Source organism: Drosophila takahashii, chromosome 3L, assembly GCF_030179915.1.
Source record: "Drosophila takahashii strain IR98-3 E-12201 chromosome 3L, DtakHiC1v2, whole genome shotgun sequence".
Classification (NCBI taxonomy): domain Eukaryota; kingdom Metazoa; phylum Arthropoda; class Insecta; order Diptera; family Drosophilidae; genus Drosophila; species Drosophila takahashii.
The window spans coordinates 32,605,502-32,628,404 of NC_091680.1; the positions used below are offsets into that span (position 1 = coordinate 32,605,502).

Consider the following 22,903-nt stretch of genomic DNA (forward strand, 5'->3'; position numbering starts at 1 on the left):
ATCTAGCCATGTCCGTCTGTCCGTCTGTCTGTCTGTCCTTATAAACATTGAGATCTTGGAAACTATAAAAGCCAGAAAGTACACACAAAAAAATTTGCTTGGTAAAATTGACCAACAAAGATAGTTACGTAACTATTAAAATAGTTACGTGTATTTTGTTTTTGCTTTGGGTTTGTGTCTTTGCTAATTGTGTGTATTTTGTTGTTGTGAAATGACTATTTACTTAGTAGAATTGACAATTTTGCTGGTTGGGGCCTGTTTGACAATTATTACAGTTGATTTTACCAAGTTTTTTCTTTGTGTGTAGGGATTCACCATGCAGATTCTTGAGATTCCTACGCAGCACAAGTTTGTTTCATCAGAGTGTCTAGCCCAACAATCGCCTTAAACAATAAAAGGTATTTGAAAAAATAAATGCAATTTTTTTGTCTTTATTAATACTTATCGAAATGTATAGGTATAGGCCAATAATGGAGTTCAAGCAATTGCTTTGCTGCTGAGTAATAGGTATCTGAGAGTCGAGGTACTCGACAATAGCGTTCTCTCTTGTTTTATTTTTACGTAGTTTGTAAATATAAAATCTTTAAAATATAATTCGAAATTGTTGATCGTATCATTTTCTTTTGGTCTCAGAAAAAATGGTCTTAATCGGGAGTGTCCTTGATTGGATTGGACACTGGAAATTTAAGCCAGCTCTTAAGAAAGCATTCCTACACACAAAAGTAACTTGGTAAAATCAACTGTAATAATTGTCAAACAGACCCCAACCACAAAAATTGTCAATTCTTCTAAGTACATTGTGACTCTTACGTAATTCGTACACGTAAGGGTTACTATAAAAATAGTTATGCTATTGTAAAAAAGGGTAGAATGTGCCCGAACCATAAATTGTAGTTAACTTACTATTTTTATAGTAAATATACAATTATTTATAGTTATTTCACTGTAATTTCTAAGTAATATTAAAAAGGTGCAATTACCTTTTCCAAACGTGACTTTATCCTACACCTTATAAAGGTGCGGGTTGCACTTGACTTTCAGCTAGTGTGGAAGTATATTTATTTATAGTTAGACTTAAGGTAGAAAATAAATTTTCAAGTAAAGTCTTAATGTCTCAGAATCTGACGTGGGCTTGGCTCATGAAGGGCTAGACTTTTAACTATTGCACTATGGGCAAATATTCAGTCCTTGAGGCATAAACTCCAGTTTTAAAGATACAAATCTAAAATTTTTGTTATATACTTTTAAGGCTAAGATGTAATTTCGGTTTTTGTTGCTTTTTGAATCGGACCACATCTTCATCCTACGCCCACGCCGCAGATATACATTTGAAGGCAAGGATTTAAAGAAAATGTTGTTTGTGTTGGTAACTGTAATACAATTTCTGTTTTTGTTAAATTTTGAATTGGACCAAGTCTCCATCAACCGCCAACGCCGCATATTTACTTTTAAAGGCAAGGATATAAAAAAAATGAATTTGTTAATAAATATTTCATATTTAACGCCTTTCGCAACAAAACTGAAGTATCTTCTTGTTTGATATTTTTTGCCAAAAAGAAGCACCATGCCAAATTAATGGCATCGAATTTTCTTTTTCTTTCGCCAATTGAGATGCCACCTTACGCTTTAATCGTGGTCCTGCCTCATTAGAAGTTAGGCATTTGCGACCAGGTTTGTCGCTTGGCAAGCCCTTTTCCAAAAATGAAATTTTCATGTTCGACGAAAGCCGCAGGAAATGTTCTTCCTTGAATCGGTCTATTATTCTATGACATTTTGGCAAATTACGACTAAAAAAGGCAACAATCTGCTTAATTTTTTTTTTGACTATTGTGTGCTGACTATCGCTTAATTCGATTCCGTTCATAGTTTGCAAAACAAATTCCATCACAGCGGTTTGTTGCCGGTTGTTGCCGATACAAACATTAAGCAATGTGTAGTGACAGAACTCGAATGCAACTACAACATGGAGGTTTTACGTATAACGTGCAAAAACGTGCAAAAAGTATTGATAGGGTTCGATTAGCAATTGTTTTGTTTATAACTTCCTATTTTTACCTTGCCTATACTCTCCTATACTCACATCTTACACTCCACAGAAAGCAAAAATACATTTCTTATTTGTCATCTAAAAACTAAGCGACAACTCATCAAACAAATGGACAAAAAGCACATATAATAAACATTCAGTGTTTATAATTTATTTAACAATCCTTCACTCTTTGTATCCATATTTAAACTTTTTTGGTTGGCTTACAATAACCAAAGAAATCGAGGTGTGAAAACTACAAAGTTTTTCGTCCCTTTTTGTAAACGTGTGACCCTATTTCAAACTTTCGAATTTCTTAAGGGAAAAAATAGCGAAAAACGCCAAATAAAATTCTTTGAAAATGGATTTTAGGTTCCTTTAAGTATTGTAAATAACCACAGAAGGTCATTTATGTAATACTGAAGAACAAAAAAATTTAAAAATGCCTCACTTTCGAATTTTTTGCCCATAGTGTATTGTTCATAGTTAAACAACTATTTAAAATAGTTTCAAGGTACAAAAACAAAATACGCTTACGGCATAAATATCTAATAGTAGTTGAATTATTTAATAGTACGCAAAGCAAAAATAGGTACACGGACGACTATTTTTATAGTTAAAGTACTGTTTTTTATAGTTACTGAACTATTTTCATTGGCCAATTTTACCAAGCAAAATTTGTTGTGTGTAAGCAAACATGAAAGCTTAAATTATTATTCGAAATATAAAAATAAACATTAAAAAATGTTTGTTTTGGGCTAAAAACAGCTATGTACCCCTTTAAGACAAATGTATATTAATGTCATTTTTTTGTTATAATTATATTTACCGAAACGGAGATGGCGGGTTTCCGTTCAGTTCCAGTTTGCGATACGATTCTTCAATTGGACTTAAGATATCGGTCACGCTAAAAGGTGTTGAGTGATTACTATTAAAAATTGTATTCTGATGATGACTTTGCAGATTTTGGAGATGGTGAATATTCGAAAGATTGTGGTGGTGATGTGCAACCGCTACCGCGGTTGCTGTAGATACGTTATTTTGTGTCGTTGTTTCGTTTGTACTTAATTTCGTAGGTGTATTCACTGGATGATGCTGGGAAGTGGCGGTAGGTATCAGTAATTCCTTTGGAGATAAACTCATAACCAAGTCTACTTCATTTAATGCCGTTACAATATGTTTATCCTTAATAATTTGTAGTTGTTTATAATTTTTTTTTTCAATTATCGTTGTATTAGAAAGGCCGTTGGATGACATGCGATGTAATGTTTTAGCAAGTCCTTAGAAAGATTTAAGCACTAGAAATACAATATATATATAATGTAAAATTTATTTTATTTTTTTATACATTCCGTTAGGACAAAACTACAAAAATATAATTTACTTTCTAAAAGTGTGGGAAAAGATAAAAGTAAAAGTAAATGCTCAAAAAAAACTTGGTAAAATTAACCGTTATAATTGTCAGACAGTCCCCAACCACAAAAATTGTCAATTCCACCAAGTAAATAGTTACTCTTAATAAAAAAATTACGCAACTGTAATAAATTGTGTCCCAAAAAATGTACATAAGGTATCTTTGGGTCAAAAATGCATTGTAGAAGAAAATATTTTTATTTAATTTTTAAACACTGTTCACATATGAAAATTTTTAAACTTTGCTGTGACTTTAAAATTTTGAATGCGCCACCCTTCTCTTGTGGTTCATTTGGATTGAATTTTCCAAAACGACCGTATACAAGAGACATGTAACTACTTCATTCCGAAAAGATTACCCAAATTGGTTGACCACTCTTGAAGATATATCCCAAAAGACGAAGAAAATTTGTGATTTTCCTAAATTAAAAATACCGCAAATACCAGAGCTGATGGACTATAAGCGTAGTGGCAACTTATGCCTAGAAAAGTCTCATTTATCGAAATAAAATGGTGGCAGGCCTGGACACCGACCCATGTCAAATTTTGTCAGCCTGTGTTATTTATTCCCTGCAGGAAAAAACCGAAGTGATCCGAAAAACAACTAGTTATACAACTAATATAAAGCAACCAGAATTTGTCTGGATGCATTTGGACTACAAAAAGTCTACAAAATTTGTGCTAGTGGAAAGGCAACTCGTCTCGGACTGGTCCCTTTCTGACAAAAAAAACCTTACAAATATTGAATTGGTAGAACAAATACATGTTAAAAACCAGTTAAATGACAACTGGAATTTAACTAGTTGCAATTGAAACACAAATGATCCGAAACAAGAAAGAAGGCTAGCTTCGGCAAGCCGAAGCTTATATACCCATGCAGATCATTCCATTAATTTACAAATCGCAAAAATGTTAAATTTTCTATTATTTCACATTAATTTTTCGATCGTTTCTATGGCAGCTATATAATATAGTATTTAGATTTTTTTTAAATTAAAATCGAAATTCGGAAATATTTAAAATTAGTCATATCCCAGAGGAGAAGAGAATGTAATAAAAATCAGCAAAGATATAATTTTTTTCCTATTAATTTCCATTTAATTTTTCGACCGTTCCTATGGCAGCTATATGATATAGTGATCCGATTTTTTAAATATTTAATTCGAAATTCAGAAATATGTATATAAAAAATAATATACCCAAGAGTAGAAGGTAATATTTGAAAAAACACCGAAGCTAGAATTTGTTTAACGTTTTTTTTTCCGATCCTTCCTATGGGAGCTATAAGATATAGTAGTCCGATCCGGTCGGTTCCGACATACATATATACTACCTGCAATAGAAAGAAGAGTTATGGGAAAGTTTCATCTGGATAGCTCAAAAACTGAAAGACTAGTTTGCATAGAAACAGACAGACTGACGGACAGACGGACATGGCTAGATCGACTCGTCTAGTGATTCTGTTAAAAAATATATATACTTTATGGGGTCGGAAACGTCTCCTTCACTGCGTTGCAAACTTCTGACTGAAATCATAGTACCCTCTGCAAGGGTATAAATATAGCCTAGGGTGTAAATGTCTTGGGAAATTCAACACAAAACCAACCAAACTGAATAGGTTCTCGGTTCAATCCCCAGTCTTTGTAAATTATTTATTTCAGGGACCGTAAATAATGATTATCGATGTATTTTTCAAGCAAAAAAATCATCCACTTGGAAAAGTCGTATAATCAAACGAATTATACCAATCGGCTACTATTTGTGTGCTCTATCCATATCCGCAATGATTTCTCACTTCTTGATTTTTATACATTTTACTCCATTTTAATAATTATTTGTTGAGTTTTTTCAATCGCTCAAAGAATAATTATTATTATTGTGAGCGAAAAAAATATCGATCAAAAAATAATGATTATTTTTTGAGCGTTATTTTTTCGCTCAAAATATCGCTCAAAGTGCGATATCTTCTTTCTCAGAGGTTTCCTTGGACAAAATTTCTCGCAGCATTATACAGTAAGACTCGACGAACCCAAAAAAAATATTTTTAGATTTAAAAAAAAAAAGTTTAAAAAAATAAATTTTATAAATAAATTTTATATATACATTTTTTTTAAACATTTTTTTTTCGCCCAAAATATTGCTTGTAGTGCAATATTCTCTTCCCAGAAGTATGTTATAAGGTAAGCCTCGACGATTTCAACTATGTTTTTTGGAATTTATTTCTGCCCTAAAAAAAATCCTAAAATTATTTTATGTATGGGGTTTGAAAGATAAAGGGTGTATCTTTTAAAAAACTTTAACTTTGAACCAAGCCATGCATCCATTTGCCTCTGAGAGCTCCGCAAAGTTGGTCAATTACAGCATTTTTCGAACTTTGAGGTCCTTTTGCTAAGAATCCTTGCGTCGGGGAACTTTTAGGAAAACGCAGTTTAACTTGGGAATTCGTAACGAATCCAAAAATATAGCATTCATCCAGGTTCATTTTTGATGCTGCATAGTGTTATCAAACAGGCCCAACCAGCAAAATTGTCAATTCTACTAAGTAAATAGTTATTCCACAACAACAAAATACACACAATTAGCAATGTCACACACCCAAAGCAAAAACAAAATACACGTAACTATTTTAATAGTTACGTAACTATCTTTGTTGGTCAATTTTACCAAGCAAATTTTTTGTGTTAATGGGACTTTTACTCAGGAGCACCCTATTATCATGGAAAATTAGAAATGGTGTGTGGAAATTTTTGGCTGTGTACCTGTGTAATCAAATCCTGGATCCGTCACTATGTCTATAGACACAACAAAATTTAATTGGTAAAAGTGGCAATTCTGTGGTTGGGGACAGTTTTACTATTATATTGGTTAGATTTACCAATCGATTTGTTTGTGTGTATATTTAAATTATTTAAAAAGCCTTTTAGTTTTTTCTTCGGCTGAAAAAGTTGAAAATGGTTTGTAATTTAAAATAATAATATAAAATAATAATTATAATACTGCTTTGTTAGGACACATATTCAGAATTATCCAAAGTAAAGCGTAGATAAAATTTTTGTCAGAACAGTCTATAGCGCACCACATATTAACATATTAAATTCAACTCACTTAATGTTGTACATTTGTTTATATATCCATATATAAAAATTTATGAATCTCAATAGAAAGTGTATTTATTGAGATCGATTTATTAAAAGACGATTTGAAGACGAAATTCACTTAGAATATGTAACATCTGATTCTTGTTTCTTTAGCACAATATAAGTATGTATGTAAATTTCAACACATATAAGCCCACGTCAGTGAATTTATTATGAATATCCACTCGACACGATTCCGTCAAATGAAATAAGAGGTCTGAACAGTACTGACGAGTACTCCTCAGATGGCTTCTGGATAGCCCTCGAATAAGTTTTTCCTATTAACGATGACTTTGTGCTGTGTTTGGTACTGGCTACATACTTAGTTGAACAAAACAAACATGAAATATTGCTTATTCATTTTACTTCATCCAGCCAATACCAGCTACACAAAAAAAGAGGGCTGTTCCGAAATCATGCTTTCCGTAAGGTCATTGCAGCTCGTTTTAAACCCTGCTTCTATCTTCGTTTCACGATGTAGGTTTCGTTTCATTCGCACACTATACTTATGGGAATTCCAATTATCCGGAAAGAGACGGCTATAGCTTTTATTGTCGTTCAATTTCCATGTACGCGTTGAGATTTTGAGCCGAAACGGAAGGCAACCAATGGGAATAAAGTTGGTATTCCAACCCCCAATGCAAACATTTTAGGACGGCATCAGATTGAATTGTTTTTACTTTCGCTACAAATGCTAGCTAAGCCCATATTATCACACAATTAAACAAAGCAGACCCGCACTCTTAAAAACCGAAGAAACGAAATGGTTCTGCATTTGCTGAAAAGTTAACGTAAACTTTTATACGTAAGCGGAAGATAACTGAGTTCCGTTCACTTATTGTTACACATTATGTTTTTAGCTGTGTTATATTATTTTCGTTCTAAAAAAATTTAAACTCTTGAAAATGTTAAAATATTTACAGTTTTTATTATTAAATCTTTTATCTTTTTAGATACAAATGGGTCAAGGTCATATTTTGAGATATACATAAAAAAATTAGCTTTGTTGGTTTCAAGAATTATGTTTTGATAAAAACCACAAAATCTAAAAAAGTGTTACTTTATTATTATGCAAATCAATTAAAAGATAACCATCTTTTTACGCCGATTAACTTCTGCACGTAAATTTTTAAGAAATCGGGGTCCATCGAGGGTAATTTTTTTTCGGTATCTAACACGTGAGTTTTCATAAGCGAATGACCAAATGGCAGATAAAATGCGATAATAAAAAACTTTCAAATTATAAAATATTGTCTCCCAAATTTTCACATATTCAGAAACCGGCGACGGATTTGGGGTCGAACCCATCAAAACCGTAGGAGTTACCGAATCTGTACTCACACAAAAATTATATTAGAAAAATTGACCTATACACACAAAAAAAAAACTTGGTAAAATCAACTGTAATAATTGTCAAACAGGCCCCAACCAGCAAAATTGTCAATTCTACTAAGTAAATAGTCATTTCACAACAACAAAATACACACCATTAGCAAAGACACAAACCCAAAGCAAAAACAAAATACACGTAACTATTTTAATAGTTACGTAACTATCTTTGTTGGTCAATTTTACCAAGCAAATTTTTTTTTGTGTACGGATAGTTACACACAAAAAAAAAACTTGGTAAAATCAACTGTAATAATTGTCAAACAGGCCCCAACCAGCAAAATTGTCAATTCTACTGAGTAAATAGTTATTTCACAACAACAAAATACACACAATTAGAAAAGACACACACCCAAAGCAAAAACAAAATACACGTAACTATTTTAATAGTTACGTAACTATCTTTGTTGGTCAATTTTACCAAGCAATTTTTTTTGTGTGTACGTAACTATAAAACATGAAAGAATGTTAACTTCGGCACCCCGGAGTTTACATACCCTCGCATTTAAAATAACGCCTACTTCCTACAAAGTTACAATGTTTTTTCTATTATATTTCTTTTATTCGGTATATGTACATATGTACTACCTGCAATAGAAAGAAGACTTTTGGGAAAGTTTAATCGCTGAGAGACTAGTTCGAATAGAAACGGGCAGACGGATATGACTATACACACAAAAAAAATTGCTTGGTAAAATTGACCAACAAAGATAGTTACGTAACTATTAAAATAGTTACGTGTATTTTGTTTTTGGTTTGGGTTTGTGTCTTTCCTAATTGTGTGTATTTTGTTGTTGTGAAATGACTATTTACTTAGTAGAATTGACAATTTTGCTGGCTGGGGCCTGTTTGACAATTATTACAGTTGATTTTACCAAGTTTTTTTTTTGTGTGTAAGGACTCGGCTTTCGGTGCCAAACCATATTTTCGCTCGGGACATTTGCACACCTTTAAAGTAAAAACAAGAAAGGAAGCTACCTTCGGCCAGCCGAAGCTTATATACCCTTGCAGATAAAGTAATACTCACTCGGTGCAGTTCCAGGGATTCCAGATTCAGCGTTTCTATTTTTGAATTTTGTTTTTAAGTAGTCAAGAATTAAAACGCCTACTTCCTACAAAATAACAATGAATTTTCTTATATATGTTTGAATGGGAGCCTTAAGATATAGTGGTCCGATCCGGCTCGCTCCGACATATGTATTACGTGCATAAGTAGTCAAGAATTAAAACGCCTACTTCCTACAAAGTAACAATGAATTTTCTTATATATGTTTGAATATTCCTAAGGGAGCCTTAAGATATAGTGGTCCGATCCGGCTCGCTCCGACATATGTACTACACCCAGAAAAAAAAATTACCTTGATTTAAGTCCACGTTCCTTAAATTAAGGAACGATGGACTAAAAATGGCTAAATAAGGCTATTCATGGACTTAAAAGTTTTCATCCCATATACATTTTAAGTCTACATGGACTAATTTTGGACTTAAGGCCATATGGACTGTTACATGGACTTAGGTCCATTTTTAGTCCATGTAGACTTAAAATGTATATGGGATAAAAATTTTTAAGTCCATGTATAGCCTTATTTAGCCATTTTAAAGCCATTATTCCTTAAATCAAGGTCAATGGACTTAAATTAAGGAAATTTTTTTTTCTGAGTGTACGTGCAATAGAAAGAAGACTTTCGGGAAAGTTTCATCGCGATAGCTTTAAAACTGAGAGACTAGTTCGCATAGAAACGGACAGACGGACAGACGGACATGGCTAGATAGACTCGACTATTGGTGCTGATCAAGAATATATATACTTTATTTGGTCGGAAACGTCTCCTTCACTGCGTTGCAAACATCTGACTGAAATTATAATACCCTCTACAAGGGTATAAAAATTGGAAATAAATTGATTTTAATTCTAATAATGAGCTTTTCTTTTCAATATATAAGTTATATTTTGTGTAAAAATCTTGATTTTGTACCACTTTTAGTTTTCAAGATATCGTTAAAAAACTGCCTTATTCGCTCGTGACCAATACAGAAGTGGATTTGGGAAAGTTCATTCAACACCAGATCTTAGCGAACTCTGATGGAATATTTGAATGCGATTTTTTTTTAGAATGCTTTCCAATTATGTGGCTGTGAAATGTGAAAAATTGCTTGCAGTTTGTTTTTTATGCAGTTTAAAACACATTCGCTCGGGGCATGTCGCTCGGGACATATTTTCTCACCGCTTAAAGGGGATTTCTTTACTATTATCCCGCAATTGCTGGCTGTTTTGCTTTTAATTTAATAGTTTAACATGTAAATGAAGCATTCAGTACAGAAAATTGTCACATATTAGCATTCCTATAGGATAAATTAATAACCGAAGACAGGTTCAAAAAATAACAAAAAAATAGCCAAAAACTAACTATTGCGTATATTGGTGGGCTTTGTCATAAAAATTATCAAACTATACTCCGAATTTTAAGTTTAGCTCAGGATCAAACTATTTAAAAACTAATATCGGGGCAAAATCATGTGGAATTTTGTTTTATTCAAGTTTCAAGGTTTTTGGCTTGGTGGACTTTTTGGTGGAAGTGCCCATATGAAAACAAGAGAGAATGCTATAGTCGGGTTCGTGTCCCGACTATCTACTATCTCGGCTAAAGGGAGTGCGAGGGAGATGGATATATAACATTTTTTTGATTGCGTATAACTTTTTAATGATTGGTCCGATTTGAAAAATGTCTTCTACATTTCGATAGGTATAAATATTCACAACAAAATTGCATTTATACTTCTCGGAAATCTTTAAAGGTGTGGGCGCCAGACTCATTTTAAAACCGTTAGTGGGCTATTGTGGGCGTTAGAGGGGGCGTGGCGCTCGGCTGAAATAAACTGGCGCTGCGTAGGAGACCCAAGAATATATGTGGAAAATCTCAACGTTCTAGCTTTTGTAGTTTCCGAGATCAGCGTTCATACAGACGGAAAGACGGACATGGCTAGATCGACTCGGCTAGTGACCCTGATCAAGAATATATATACTTTATGGGGTCAAACAGGCCCCAAACATAAAAACTGTCAATTATATTAAGTAAATTGTTACTCTTAAGTAATTTGTAAACGTAAGGGTTACTATAAAAAATAGTTATGCAACTGTAAAAAAGGATACAATTAGCCCCAACCATAAATTGTGGTTAACTTACTATTTTTTATAGTTACGTTACAAGAAAATAGTAATTTTACTATGAAAATGGTATTTTACCATTAAAATAGTACTTTCCCAGAAATATAGTACGATCACTATTAAAAATATTACAGCACCCTAAAAATAGTCTGCCAATGAAAAAGATTTGATTTTCGATTGCAAATTTTCTTTTATTTTTACAGAATATTTGCAAAAGGAACGACGGAAACTTATACTGAATGTTATCAAATATACATAAAATGTTGAACTACTTAAAGTACGCCGCACAGCAATGATGATGGGTTGCAAGGTCTCACCCCTGTTATACAAAGCACTTTTTATACCCTTGCAGAAGGTATTATAGTTTTGGTCAGAAGTTTGTAATGAAGTAAAGAAGACGTTTCCCACCCCATAAAATATATATATGTATTCTTGATCAAGATCAGTAGGGGAGTCGATATAGCCATGTCCGTCTGTCCGTCTGTATGTCTGTTTCAATACCGTTTGCGAGCTCAGCTTAAAAGCTAGCGACTTAAAACTCTCACAGTCATCCTAAAACATGTACGCAGATCAAGTTTAAAAACCGACCCGATCGGACGTCTATATCCTATAGCTCCCATAGGAACAATCGGATATAGCTTTCACAAAATGAAGATATTTCGCTCAGTGTAAGAGCTTTTGACATGAATCTTATTCTTTTACGCATACCTTGATCAGGGTAAAAGCGCGTGCCGATCGACGTCTATATCTTATAGCTCCCATAGGAACAATAGCGTGAAATCGGTAAAAATTGTACGTTTTTCAGGATATTTTGCGCAGATTATAAGCTATTGACATGAAACTTTCCAAATCTTATTATTTTATGCATACCTTGATTAGGGTAAAAGCGCGTGCCGATCGGACGTCTATATCTTATAGCTCCCATAAGAACAATAGCGTGAAATCGGTAAAAATTGTAAGTTTTTCAGGATATTTCGCGCTGATTATAAGCTATTGACATGAAACTTTCCAAATCGTATTATTTTATGCATACCTTGATTAGGGTAAAAGCGCGTCACGATCAGACGTCTATATCATTTAGCTCCCATAGGCACACAAGGGTGAAAAATTTTAAATTTGTATTTTTGTTTAATTATACACTCAAAAAATTATTTGTGCTTTGAAAAAATATTCTATAAAAAGGAAAAATTTTCAAATCTTCAGAAAAATTTTCTAATCTTAAAAAAAATTTTCTATTGAACGAGTTTTTTTAGAAAAATTTTTCTCAAATACAGAACAATCAATTTTTTTTCTCAATTATAAGGTTTATTTTTCTAATCTTCCTTTCTTTATTTGGGGGTTAAAATCGCCATTGATTTTAGAAAAAAAGACTGAACTTTTCTAAAAATAAACAAGAGAGAACGCTATAGTCGGGTTGTTGTCCCGACTTTCTAATACCCGTCACTCAGCTAAAGGGAGTGCGAACGCTGTGTCGGGTTGGTGTCCCGACTAATAATCGTAACTCAGCTAAAGGGAGTGCGAGGGAGATAGATATATAATTTTTGATTGCGTATAACTTTTTAATGAATGGTCCGATTCTACATTTCGATAGGTATAAATATACACAACAAAATTGCATTTATACTTCTCGGAAATCTTTAAAGATGTGGGCGCAGGTCCCATTTTAAAATCGTTAGTGGGCGATTGTGGGCGTTAGAGGGGGCGTGGCGCTCGGCTAAAATAAACATGCGCTGCGTAGGAAGCCAAAGAATATGTGTGGGAAATCTCAACCTTCTAGCTTTTGTAGTTTCTGAGATCTCAGCGTTCATACAGACGGACAGACAGACAGACGGACAGACGGACATGGCTAGATCGACTCGGCTAGTGACCCTGATCAAGAATATATATACTTTATGGGGTCGGAAACGCTTCCTTCTAGCTGTAACATACTTTTGCACGAATCTATTATACCCTTTTACTCTACGAGTAACGGGTATAAAAAAATTGCCATTGAAATTATAAATATTTCTACATAATAGAAATATTGTGTTTCTAAAAACAGAAAAAATGTTTGAAGATTTTTCTAAAATTTAGAAAAAATGTGTGATTTTAAGAAATATTTTTCTAGAAAATAAAAAATTTAACCGTATTCGATCAATTTTTCTTCTTATACACTTTTTAGAAAATTTTTTTTAGCTCAAGAAAAAATCGCTATTAATCGAAGAAAATTTCCGGGATTGGTAGCTAGGGGTCTTACGCGTGCGTGCATGCATATGTTATTCAAGCTTGCGGCTGCAAGTGTGAGTTCAAGCCCACGTCGAGACGAAAATCTCATGGTGTCATTTTGTTTTTTTTTTTAACACTAATTTTTACATATTAACAAAAAAAAATGTATTCCATTTTTTTTTAGCTCATGAATAATTATATTTTGATAAAAATGATGTTTAAGTTTTTCAAATTTGAAATATTTAATTACTGTTACTATTGAACCATAATAAATATATAAATATTAATATTAATCAATAAATATTTAAAAGCAAAATTAAATGAACAACTAAAAGGAATAACCAGAAGAGAGCCAGATCAATTTGAGTAAAAATAGGAGAACAAAATGCGAATAGACTTTGTACAGCACCTCACGTGATGCTTCCGTGGCGCAGCTAGTAGAGTGCTTGACTGCAAACTGTGAGGCGGTTAGCAGTTCGATTCCCGCGTGCGGCGACCAAGATGTTTTTCTCAAAATAGTAAGGTTTTTTATATTTATAATTTGTAATTTGTATACTCATTTCAGTTATTATTACAGTTCCAATTTGAAACCACCCATGTGCTTAATTAAAGGAAATTCAAATAAGGTGACAAACAAGAACGAAAAAAAAAAACAACACAAGGGCCGTGGCGTCACAGAAAGAACCGGGTATAATTCCGAAGCCCGAAAATAGATTTTTGTATTTTCTGAATTTAAAAAATTTTTTTTTGTTATTTAAAAAATATTTGTCTATATCTAAAAAAAACCGTATTTCTATTTTTTAGAAAACCTTTATTTCTAAATTCTAAGAAAATTTTTTTTACTTTCTAGCAAAATATTTCTAAATTGCAGTCTATTTTTTTTTTATTTTTAGAAAAAAGTCTTTGATTTTAAAAACCTACTTTCTTTAATATAGACAAAATCGCCAGTAAAGCAAATTCATAGGCGATTTTCTAAAACCAAGGGCGATTTCAGTCCATTTTTTTTTTGGGTGTAGGCACAAAATAGCAAGCTGCGAGAATAGTAACACAGTGTTAATTATACGAAATTGGCCACCGTTCTCGCACTCTTTGGGATTCAACCTGGTAATATAAAATATTTTTGTTTGTATATTTTGCATAAATATCTCATATTTTAGGATCGACATTGACTTTAAGCATCGTTATACGGAGGCCCCAATTTTACTTTAGAAATGGGCTTTTTTTATGGAGAGGGCTCTCGTGCTCTTTAACGAAAAAATTACTGAGCCTTGTTTTCTTACTGAAGTATTGAAGCAGAAGGTTTGTGTTATACGTTATATTTTTATTTATTTGTTTACACAGGGGCTGTCCATATATTACGCAATCACCTAGGGGGGGGGGGGGGGCTTTGAAATTTTTTTGTTTGATTACACGGGGAGGGGGGGTCTTGCACAATGATTACGTAATCATTTTATATTAATTTTTTATTTAAAGAATTTATTTAAAAACTTGTTTCCTTTATTTATATCTACAAACTTAGATAGGAAAGCAGAGAAAAAATTTTTGTATTGGCTGGGCGGCGAAAAAGAGAAAGTTTAGTGGTTCAATCACACGAAGGACGCGAAGACCTGAAATGGCTTGACGAAGAGTATTTCATCAGTTATAAACAATATTAAATATTGGGTTGCATCTCCGTTTGAATCCACAGATTAAAACAAAAAAAATGTTATTCTTAGGATTACGTAATCATGGGGGGGGGGTGTTTATTGAATGATTACTTTTGATCACTAGGGGGGGAGGGGGGCAAAAATCACCAAAAACGTAATATATGGACAGCCCCACAGCGCACACTGGTTGGGCTTGTATGGAGCCGCGGCTCCGTTGAGATATCGTTATGAAATTTTCCTCAAAAATCTAAAAAAATATTGAGAACATGGAGTAAAAAAATTGGCACATCGGAACACTCTATCCTATAGTAGTTACCCTGCAGGAAAAATGCGAACTAGTCTGAAAAACAACTAGTTATACAACTCATATAAAGCAACCGGAATTTGTCTGAATGCATTCGGACTACACAGGGTCTAGAAAATTTGTGCTAGTCGAAATAATGATTAATACAAAACTAGTAAAAAAGAAACTTGTCTCGGACTAGTACCTTTCTGACCAAAAAAAACCTTAAAAATATTTAACTGGTAGAACAAATACATGTTAGGGTCTAGTTAAAAGGCAACTGGAATTTAACTAGTTGCAAATGAAACACGTATGATCCAAAAATAAAGCCTAGAGTGTAAATGTCCTGGGAAATTTAACACTAAACAAATCAAACACTCGAGGTCCTCGGTTCAATCCCCAGTCTCTGTACATTTTTTTTTGTTTTTCGTTTGCTAGGTGATGCTTTAGTTTTATTTTAAACTTTGTTTAATCTGTCCACGGCAATATAAATATGAAAAATCTCTGTTTTTGAATTATGTCACACTAAAATTCATAAACCTTGTTAGGGCATTACAAAATGTGATGCGTGTATGGCTCAATCAGTTAGTGTGTCTACAAATCCAAAGGTCCCGGGTTCAAGTCTTAGAGAGGGCGACTTGCCTCAAAAAAAGTAAGTTTGTTTGAATTCCATTTAATTATCATTTACTGTATTTGATTACATAATAATTATCAGAAATTCTCTAAGGACCGCGCCTATTAATTGGATACTTAATTAGGAGAGCGTCAAGTTAGACATCGTCAAGTACTAGTGAAATCCAATCCAAAATCCAATTTTTTCGTGAAAATATTTTTTTAGTGTAGTTTAACAGCTGTTACCGTAAATTGGTTAACAGTCACTAGTGCAAAACTAGTAGCAAATGGACTAGTTGTTTCCGACGACAATGAAAAATGGACCACTTCGCTACAAGGAAATGGACATAACTTGAACTAGTTAACTTTCCTGAGCCAACTAGTATTTTACTGGTCCAAAACTGATTCCGTTTCCTGCAGGGTAGTATGGCTTATATGGCGATGGTGCGCAAAGATACTTCCAGTGAAGTTACAGTGCTAAAATTTCATTATTAGCATCCAAGTATAAATTTGTGAAAGTGTAACTCTCCCCCTCTCCACAAGCTTTTCGAAATATAAACAAATGGGGTTCTCTAGTTCTTTCAATGTATTTAAATCATAAAAAACAAAATCATTCAGATTTTAATTTCAGTACAAAAAACAAAAATTTACAAATATCTTCTAATAAATGAAATGTAGAAAAAAAAACAAAGATGTACATACAATTGTGAAAATTCGCAGTTACAAGAAGCGCCTATAGAAAATGATAACATAAAAATGAGCGAAAAAAATAATATCCAAAATTGTCTACAAACCAGGGACCGTAAATAATCATTATTTGAGATTTTTATTTTAAAAAGACTACTGTGATATTTATATAAAAGTCAAAAATAACGTTATTTTTACTCTTGTCCACAAAGTATATGCATTTCAACAAATCTGCACTGGTAAAAAAAACGCTAGTGAAATCAAATATTTTTTTAGTTGATTTCATTTACTACTTTTCATAGTTAAATCAAATAAATAAATCATTGATTTTAATAAAAAGCATATTTAAACCTTCGTTCAAATATATTTAAAACGATAATACTGATGTTAAAAACCAAAGTCGCAATATTAGTTTTTATTATTATAAATAGTAAGTTATATACATAGTATAATCAATGTTTTTTCTGATCCAATTAAATATTTTCGCAATTTATCCGGAATTTAAACCATTTATTTTGAATAAAAAGTTTATTTGACACAATTATTTTGAAAGTCAAGATTCAAATAATATTAAATTAAATTTCCATAAAATGTATAAGTGAAAAGTAGCATTTTTAGTTTTAAAAAGTTATATGTGTTATGGATCGTGTTAACGTAACATTTAAGTTGAACTTATCCACTCGCGCGTAACATGGTGCGATGGATCAATGGGTAAGGCATCTACCTCTGATGCGAGAGGACCCCGGTTCGAAAACCGTCTGAGGCAGAGCAATTAAAAAGTTTTTAAGAAGCGTATTTAACACTTCCTTAACATTTCTAAGAATAATATTGTATTAAAAAAGTTGTAAGATTTTACTAATCACTAAAAAAAATAAGTTGTGGTGTCAGCGGGACTTGAACCTGGTACCCCCGAGCACAAAATAGTATCAGAGCCTAGCCCTTGACCCCTGAGCCATGCCCATATTATTTCCTATCGAGGCAGAATGCTCTTTTAAGTTCACAATAATATTTTTAATTTTAATGACAATAAATAACCCCGGTAATACTATACATTAGCGGACTCACCCCCGAAATTCGCGAAAAAGTTATCCTAGATGGACCGCGATTTCTTAAGAATTTACGTACAAAAAGAACTTGGCGGTCGACCATGGTTCTTTTGTAATTTAATTTCAAAGTTTCCGGTTTTGCTATAAAAAACAAGGGTGCTTTTCTCATATTTTCAATCAAAGTAATTACTCTTTAATGAGTTCCCATAAAATTAATATATTGTTTAAATAAGTTCCTATAAAAAAATGTAGAATTTTTTTAAATTTAAATAGTTTTAATAAACACTTCCACACTAAAGTTCCAGGTTTTTTCTTTAATAACCTTTTATGGCCTAGAAATCTCTCTGATGAAGTGTTCCCGAATAGGAAGTATTTGAAAGTAGTGCATTTAAAAAGAAAGGCTGCTAACTACTACTTTTCCGAAATCTTAAAAATGTGGGCGCCAGACACATTTAAAAATCGTTTTTATACTTTATGGGTTCGGAAACGCTTTCTTTTTGCTGTTACATACTTTTGCACGAATACAATATACCCTTTTACTCTACGAGTAACCCCGCAACCCCCGCAATCTTACAAAAAAAATCAACCGTAAGTCAAAAAAACCCTAACTGATTGTATATGGAGCTGTGGAGCTATGTAGGGTAATTTGACGAGTAGGGTAATGTGACGAACTCGTCGAATCTCACATATGACGTCACGTTAAAAATTCCAAATAAATGTAGTCGTCTCCTCTCATCGTGTCGACAATGTTTTTACAGTAATATTATTAAGAAGTCCCGTAATTTGTTCGTGTGGTAATTTTTTCTAAAAAGGTGGTGCACAAACTAGCAAACCTATTCAATTTATTTGTGTTTCAGCAGTGCCAGAGCGAAGATGAGTGAAAAATAAAATCAGAAAAATATATGCTCGTACAAATGAGATCTTAATCAACAGTTTTTGGTACTAAGCGTTTTTTATGTTTGCGCCGTTTGAGAGTGACACCGTTTTTGCTCCAAGTGTACCTTGTAGGGTATCGTGACGAACCTTTTATATTGTATGGTGACAAATATTTTTTATTCACAAATTTTAATTGTTATTGTTGATTTTGAGTAAAAAACTCTAATATTACCTGATAACATTAAATGTTGCAGTTTTATTGTAGTTTTGTATTGATTTTAGTCCTGCCGTCAGTTGGATAGGATGGCTCACGCCAAAAGCTGTGGGATCTAACTGCGATGGATTTTCGAATTGAACTTTTACAAAAATATGCTCAGAAGATGTAAGCAACATTCTGATTTTACACTTTTAAAAAATATTGATTTTTGGTAAAGTTACATTAAAAAACAAATCGTTCGTCACATTACCCTACAATTTTTAAAAGTGCAAAAAAAAGAATGGTTCACACCAAACGCTGTAGGATTTAGCTGCGTTTGAATTTCTAATTGTACTTTCACAGAAAGATGCTCAGTGGATGTAAGCAACTTTTTGCTTTTACACTTTTGAAAAATATTGATTTTTGGGAAAATTACATTAAAAAATCGAATCGTTCGTCACCTTACCCTACACTCCCCTACTTAAAACCAAAAACGGATCCGATCGCATAATCGGTGCGGAAAAAATTAACTAAGTGCACTCAAAAAATTAATCAATTTTTTTTTCTCAATTATAAGGTTTATTTTTCTAATCTTCCTTTCTTTATTTGAGGGTTAAAATCGCCATTGATTTTAGAAAAAAAAGACTGAACTTTTCTAAAAATAAAAAAAAATTGCTATTAAAATTATAAATATTTCTACATCATAGACATAAAAACAGAAAAAATGTTTGAAAAATTTTCTAAGACTTAGAAAAAAATGTTTGATATTAAGAAATATTTTTCTAGAAAATAAAAAATTTAACCGTATTTGATCAATTTCCCTTCCCATACCCTTTTTAGAAAATTTTTTTTTAGCCTAAAAAAAGATCGCTATTAATCGAAGAAAATTTTCAGGATTGGTAGCCTAGGGGTCTTACGCGTGCGTGCATGCATATGTTATTCAAGCTTGCGGCTGCAAGTGTGAGTTCAAGCCCACGTCGAGACGAAAATCTCATGGTGTCATTTTGTTTTTTTTTTTTTAACACTAATTTTTACATATTAACAAAAAAAAAATGTATTCCATTTTTTTTTAGCTCATGAATAATTATATTTTGATAAAAATGATGTTTAAGTTTTTCAAATTTGAAATATTTAATTACTGTTACTATTGAACCACAATAAATATATAAATATTAATATTAATCAATAAATATTTAAGAACAAGATTAAATGAACAACTAAAAGGAATAACCAAAAGAGAGCCAGATCAATTTGAGTAAAAATAGGAGAACAAAATGTGAATAGACTTTGTATAGCGCCTCACGTGATCCTTCCGTGGCGCAGCTAGTAGAGTGCTTGACTGCAAACTGTGAGGCAAGCGGTTAGCAGTTCGATTCCCGCGTGCGGCGACCAAGATGTTTTTCTCAAAATAGTAAGGTTTTTTATATTTATAATTTGTAATTTGTATACTCATTTCAGTTATTATTACAGTTCCAATTTGAAACCACCCATGTGCTTAATTAAAGGAAATTCAAATAAGGTGACAAACAAGAACGAAAAAAAAAAACAACACAAGGGCCGTGGCGTCACAGAAAGAACCGGCTATAATTCCGAAGCCCGAAAATAGATTTTTGTATTTTCTGAATTAAAAAATTTTTTTTTTGTTATTTAAAAAATATTTGTCTATATCTAAAAAAAACCGTATTTATATTTTTTAAAAAACCTTTATTTCTAAATTCTAAGAAATATTTTTTTACTTTCTAGCAATAAAACTTCTAAATTGCAGTCTATTTTTTTTTTGATTTTTAGAAAAAACGTCTTTGATTTTAAAAACCTACTTTCTTTAATAGAGACAAAATCGCCATTAAAGCAAATTCATAGGCGATTTTCTAAAACCAAGGGCGATTTCAGTCGTTTTTTTTTGTGGGTGTAGAATATTTTGTTGTTTATTAATTCATGTTGCTATTCTAGTCAAGTTTTCATTCGTGAAATCTGCAAGGGTATTAAAACTTCGGCTTGCCAAAGTTAGCTTCCGTCCTCGTTAATTGCTGCAACTGATGTTCTACGACGTTGAAAGTTAATACGTGCAGCAAAAACGTTTTGAAACAATTTTCTCTTCAACATCGGGCGGAGCACAGCATGCAATAGGAAAGCTATTTGTTGATCTGAACCTGTAAAGAAAAGATTTTCGAGCCGCTGCACAGTGCTTGCGCCCATAGGCCAAAATTCAAAAAATCGCCAGTACAAAAAATTATTATTATTATTATTATTTATTATTATTATTAATAATCCAACATACACAACAAATAACAAACCAAGCAGATTAATTTCACAAAAAGAACCTGTGAAAGTAAATACCTGAAGTTTAAGGTTCATTTTAAATAAACTAATTCGGACCTCTCTTGCGAACGTTTGACCACTTTGAAATGCAACTTTGTTTTGACGAAATGTAAACGTAACGCCGCTGCGCTGCAAAATTAAACACGTGGTCACACTTTGCTTTTTATTTTTGGAAAGTCCCGTTAGATTTCCAGAAAATTCCGGTTTGCCATTAAGAAGCTCGGTCATTTTTTAGACAATTTGTTTACTAAGGCTCAGATGACGAATTCAATTTTTAACGTCAATTTATTGTAGCAATTTTTCTTTAATGGGACTTTAATCGAGCGCGAGAAAGAATCAAATATTTTTGACTGCTCTACCACTAACACCAATACTAAAGGCGCGATATCATATTAATCCTGACCCGCCTGCACTTCTTTAGACTCACACAAATGAAAAATTGTCACAATAAATTGACGCTAAAAATTGAATGTGTCATCTGAGCCTAATCAATAACTTTTGGTACTGACGATTTTTTGAATTTTGGCCTATGGGCGCAACCACTGTGCTTTGGTTGGTGTATCAATGTACATATGTTGTGTGAGCATCTAGGCCCTTGGGATATGCGTTGTACAATACACAAACTTGCACTTGTAGCTCACTTAACGTTTTGACGCGAGTATGATCCCGGGAAAAAATGAGTAAAAGACGCGGTGATATAAGTTGGGTAGATAACTGATTTATTCGGTTGTTGGTACATGCTTATATACTACTTAGATCAGGCGGAAGCTTCGTATAGAGAATAGTGGAATGAGTTGTATTGCGACAAGTTGTTGTCAGCATTCTCGCCGTACCACTTAGTAAATGTAGGTAGTGCACTATAGTAGCCGAACCTCTGCTGTGCCTGCAGAATGTGCTGCCCAACTTCGCTGTGCCTGCAGAATACGCTGTTGTGGGTGAGTTGGTGCGACGCTAGATGAGTCGGTGGGTCATTGTTGGTGAGTCGGTAGGTCATTGTTGGGTCTATTGGTACTGTTTTGTTTTTCTTTATTGTGTTTTGTGTTATTGAAATTGAAATATTAAAAAGAAAACAAAAAACTGCTAGCTGCAAAATCTCCGCAAACACAATTAAATAAACTTAATTAATCTACTATGTAACCCGCCCAAATTAGTTTATTTAAATTCATATTTAATTAAAAACCGTATTTATTTAACTTATTTATCTATTTAAACCTAAATAGATTCCTAAAGATACCGGTTCTAATACCCGCCCTATAAATATTTATTTACTTACTAGCAATACCCGAAGCGACGTTGTCCGCTACTATTAGCAAAGCATTTGTTGCTGATTTGTACATATATTCAAATTAGTATCAGAGTAAAATCCCGCCTAACCTTAGCTAAACAGTAAACCCACCTAAAACGCACTAATATTCTAATCCTTCTAACCATAACATACCTTACCTTAACACCGCATTAACCCTAATATTACCTCACCTTAACCCCACCTATTTTATTCTAACCCTTAGCACACTTTTTTAGCACCTTAATGCTGTTTTCACTATTTCCTCGTCTTAGCCCACCCTAGCACCAGTTTTTCCTACGGCCAAAATGCTTTAAGCGAAAAACGGATCCGCTCGCAGGATCGGTAGGTAAAAAAAGAAGTTCCCCAATGTCGGCTGGGGATCAACAGCTCGAGTTAAATATTTCCGGAAACGAGGAAACTTAAAAAAAGCACCTAAAGCTCCAAATCTTTTGGGTGAAAACAGTAGGTTTAATTTTGGAGACGAAATTTGCCAATAATTTTCTTCGTGCGCCCCTCGTCTTAAACATAATTTAAATTTTTGCAAAATATTTGACATAGAATGGCATGCATTGGGTGATCCGTTATTTTATCCTAATTTATTCATTACATACTTATGT

The 22,903-nt window shown here is 33.0% G+C and overlaps 1 protein-coding gene across 5 annotated transcripts in view; it reads right to left on the reverse strand.

Moving 5' to 3' along the window:
• The window catches only part of scro (scarecrow), a 113,875-nt gene extending 104,862 nt beyond the window's left edge, over nt 1-9,013 (reverse strand). For 3 of the 5 annotated variants that reach the window (XM_044392566.2, XM_044392565.2, XM_044392568.2), the window contains exons 1-2: nt 6,545-6,811; nt 2,856-3,324 (exon numbers count right to left, since the gene is read on the reverse strand). In XM_044392566.2, coding sequence (XP_044248501.1) covers nt 2,856-3,283 — 428 coding nt within the window. In that variant the 5' untranslated portion in view covers nt 3,284-3,324; nt 6,545-6,811. Of the gene's footprint in view, nt 1-2,855; nt 3,325-6,544; nt 6,812-8,992 lie in introns of those variants that run through there. The other 2 variants (XM_070215451.1, XM_044392567.2) reach the window with 2 other exon arrangements.
• Between the last annotated feature and the right edge of the window lie 13,890 nt (nt 9,014-22,903).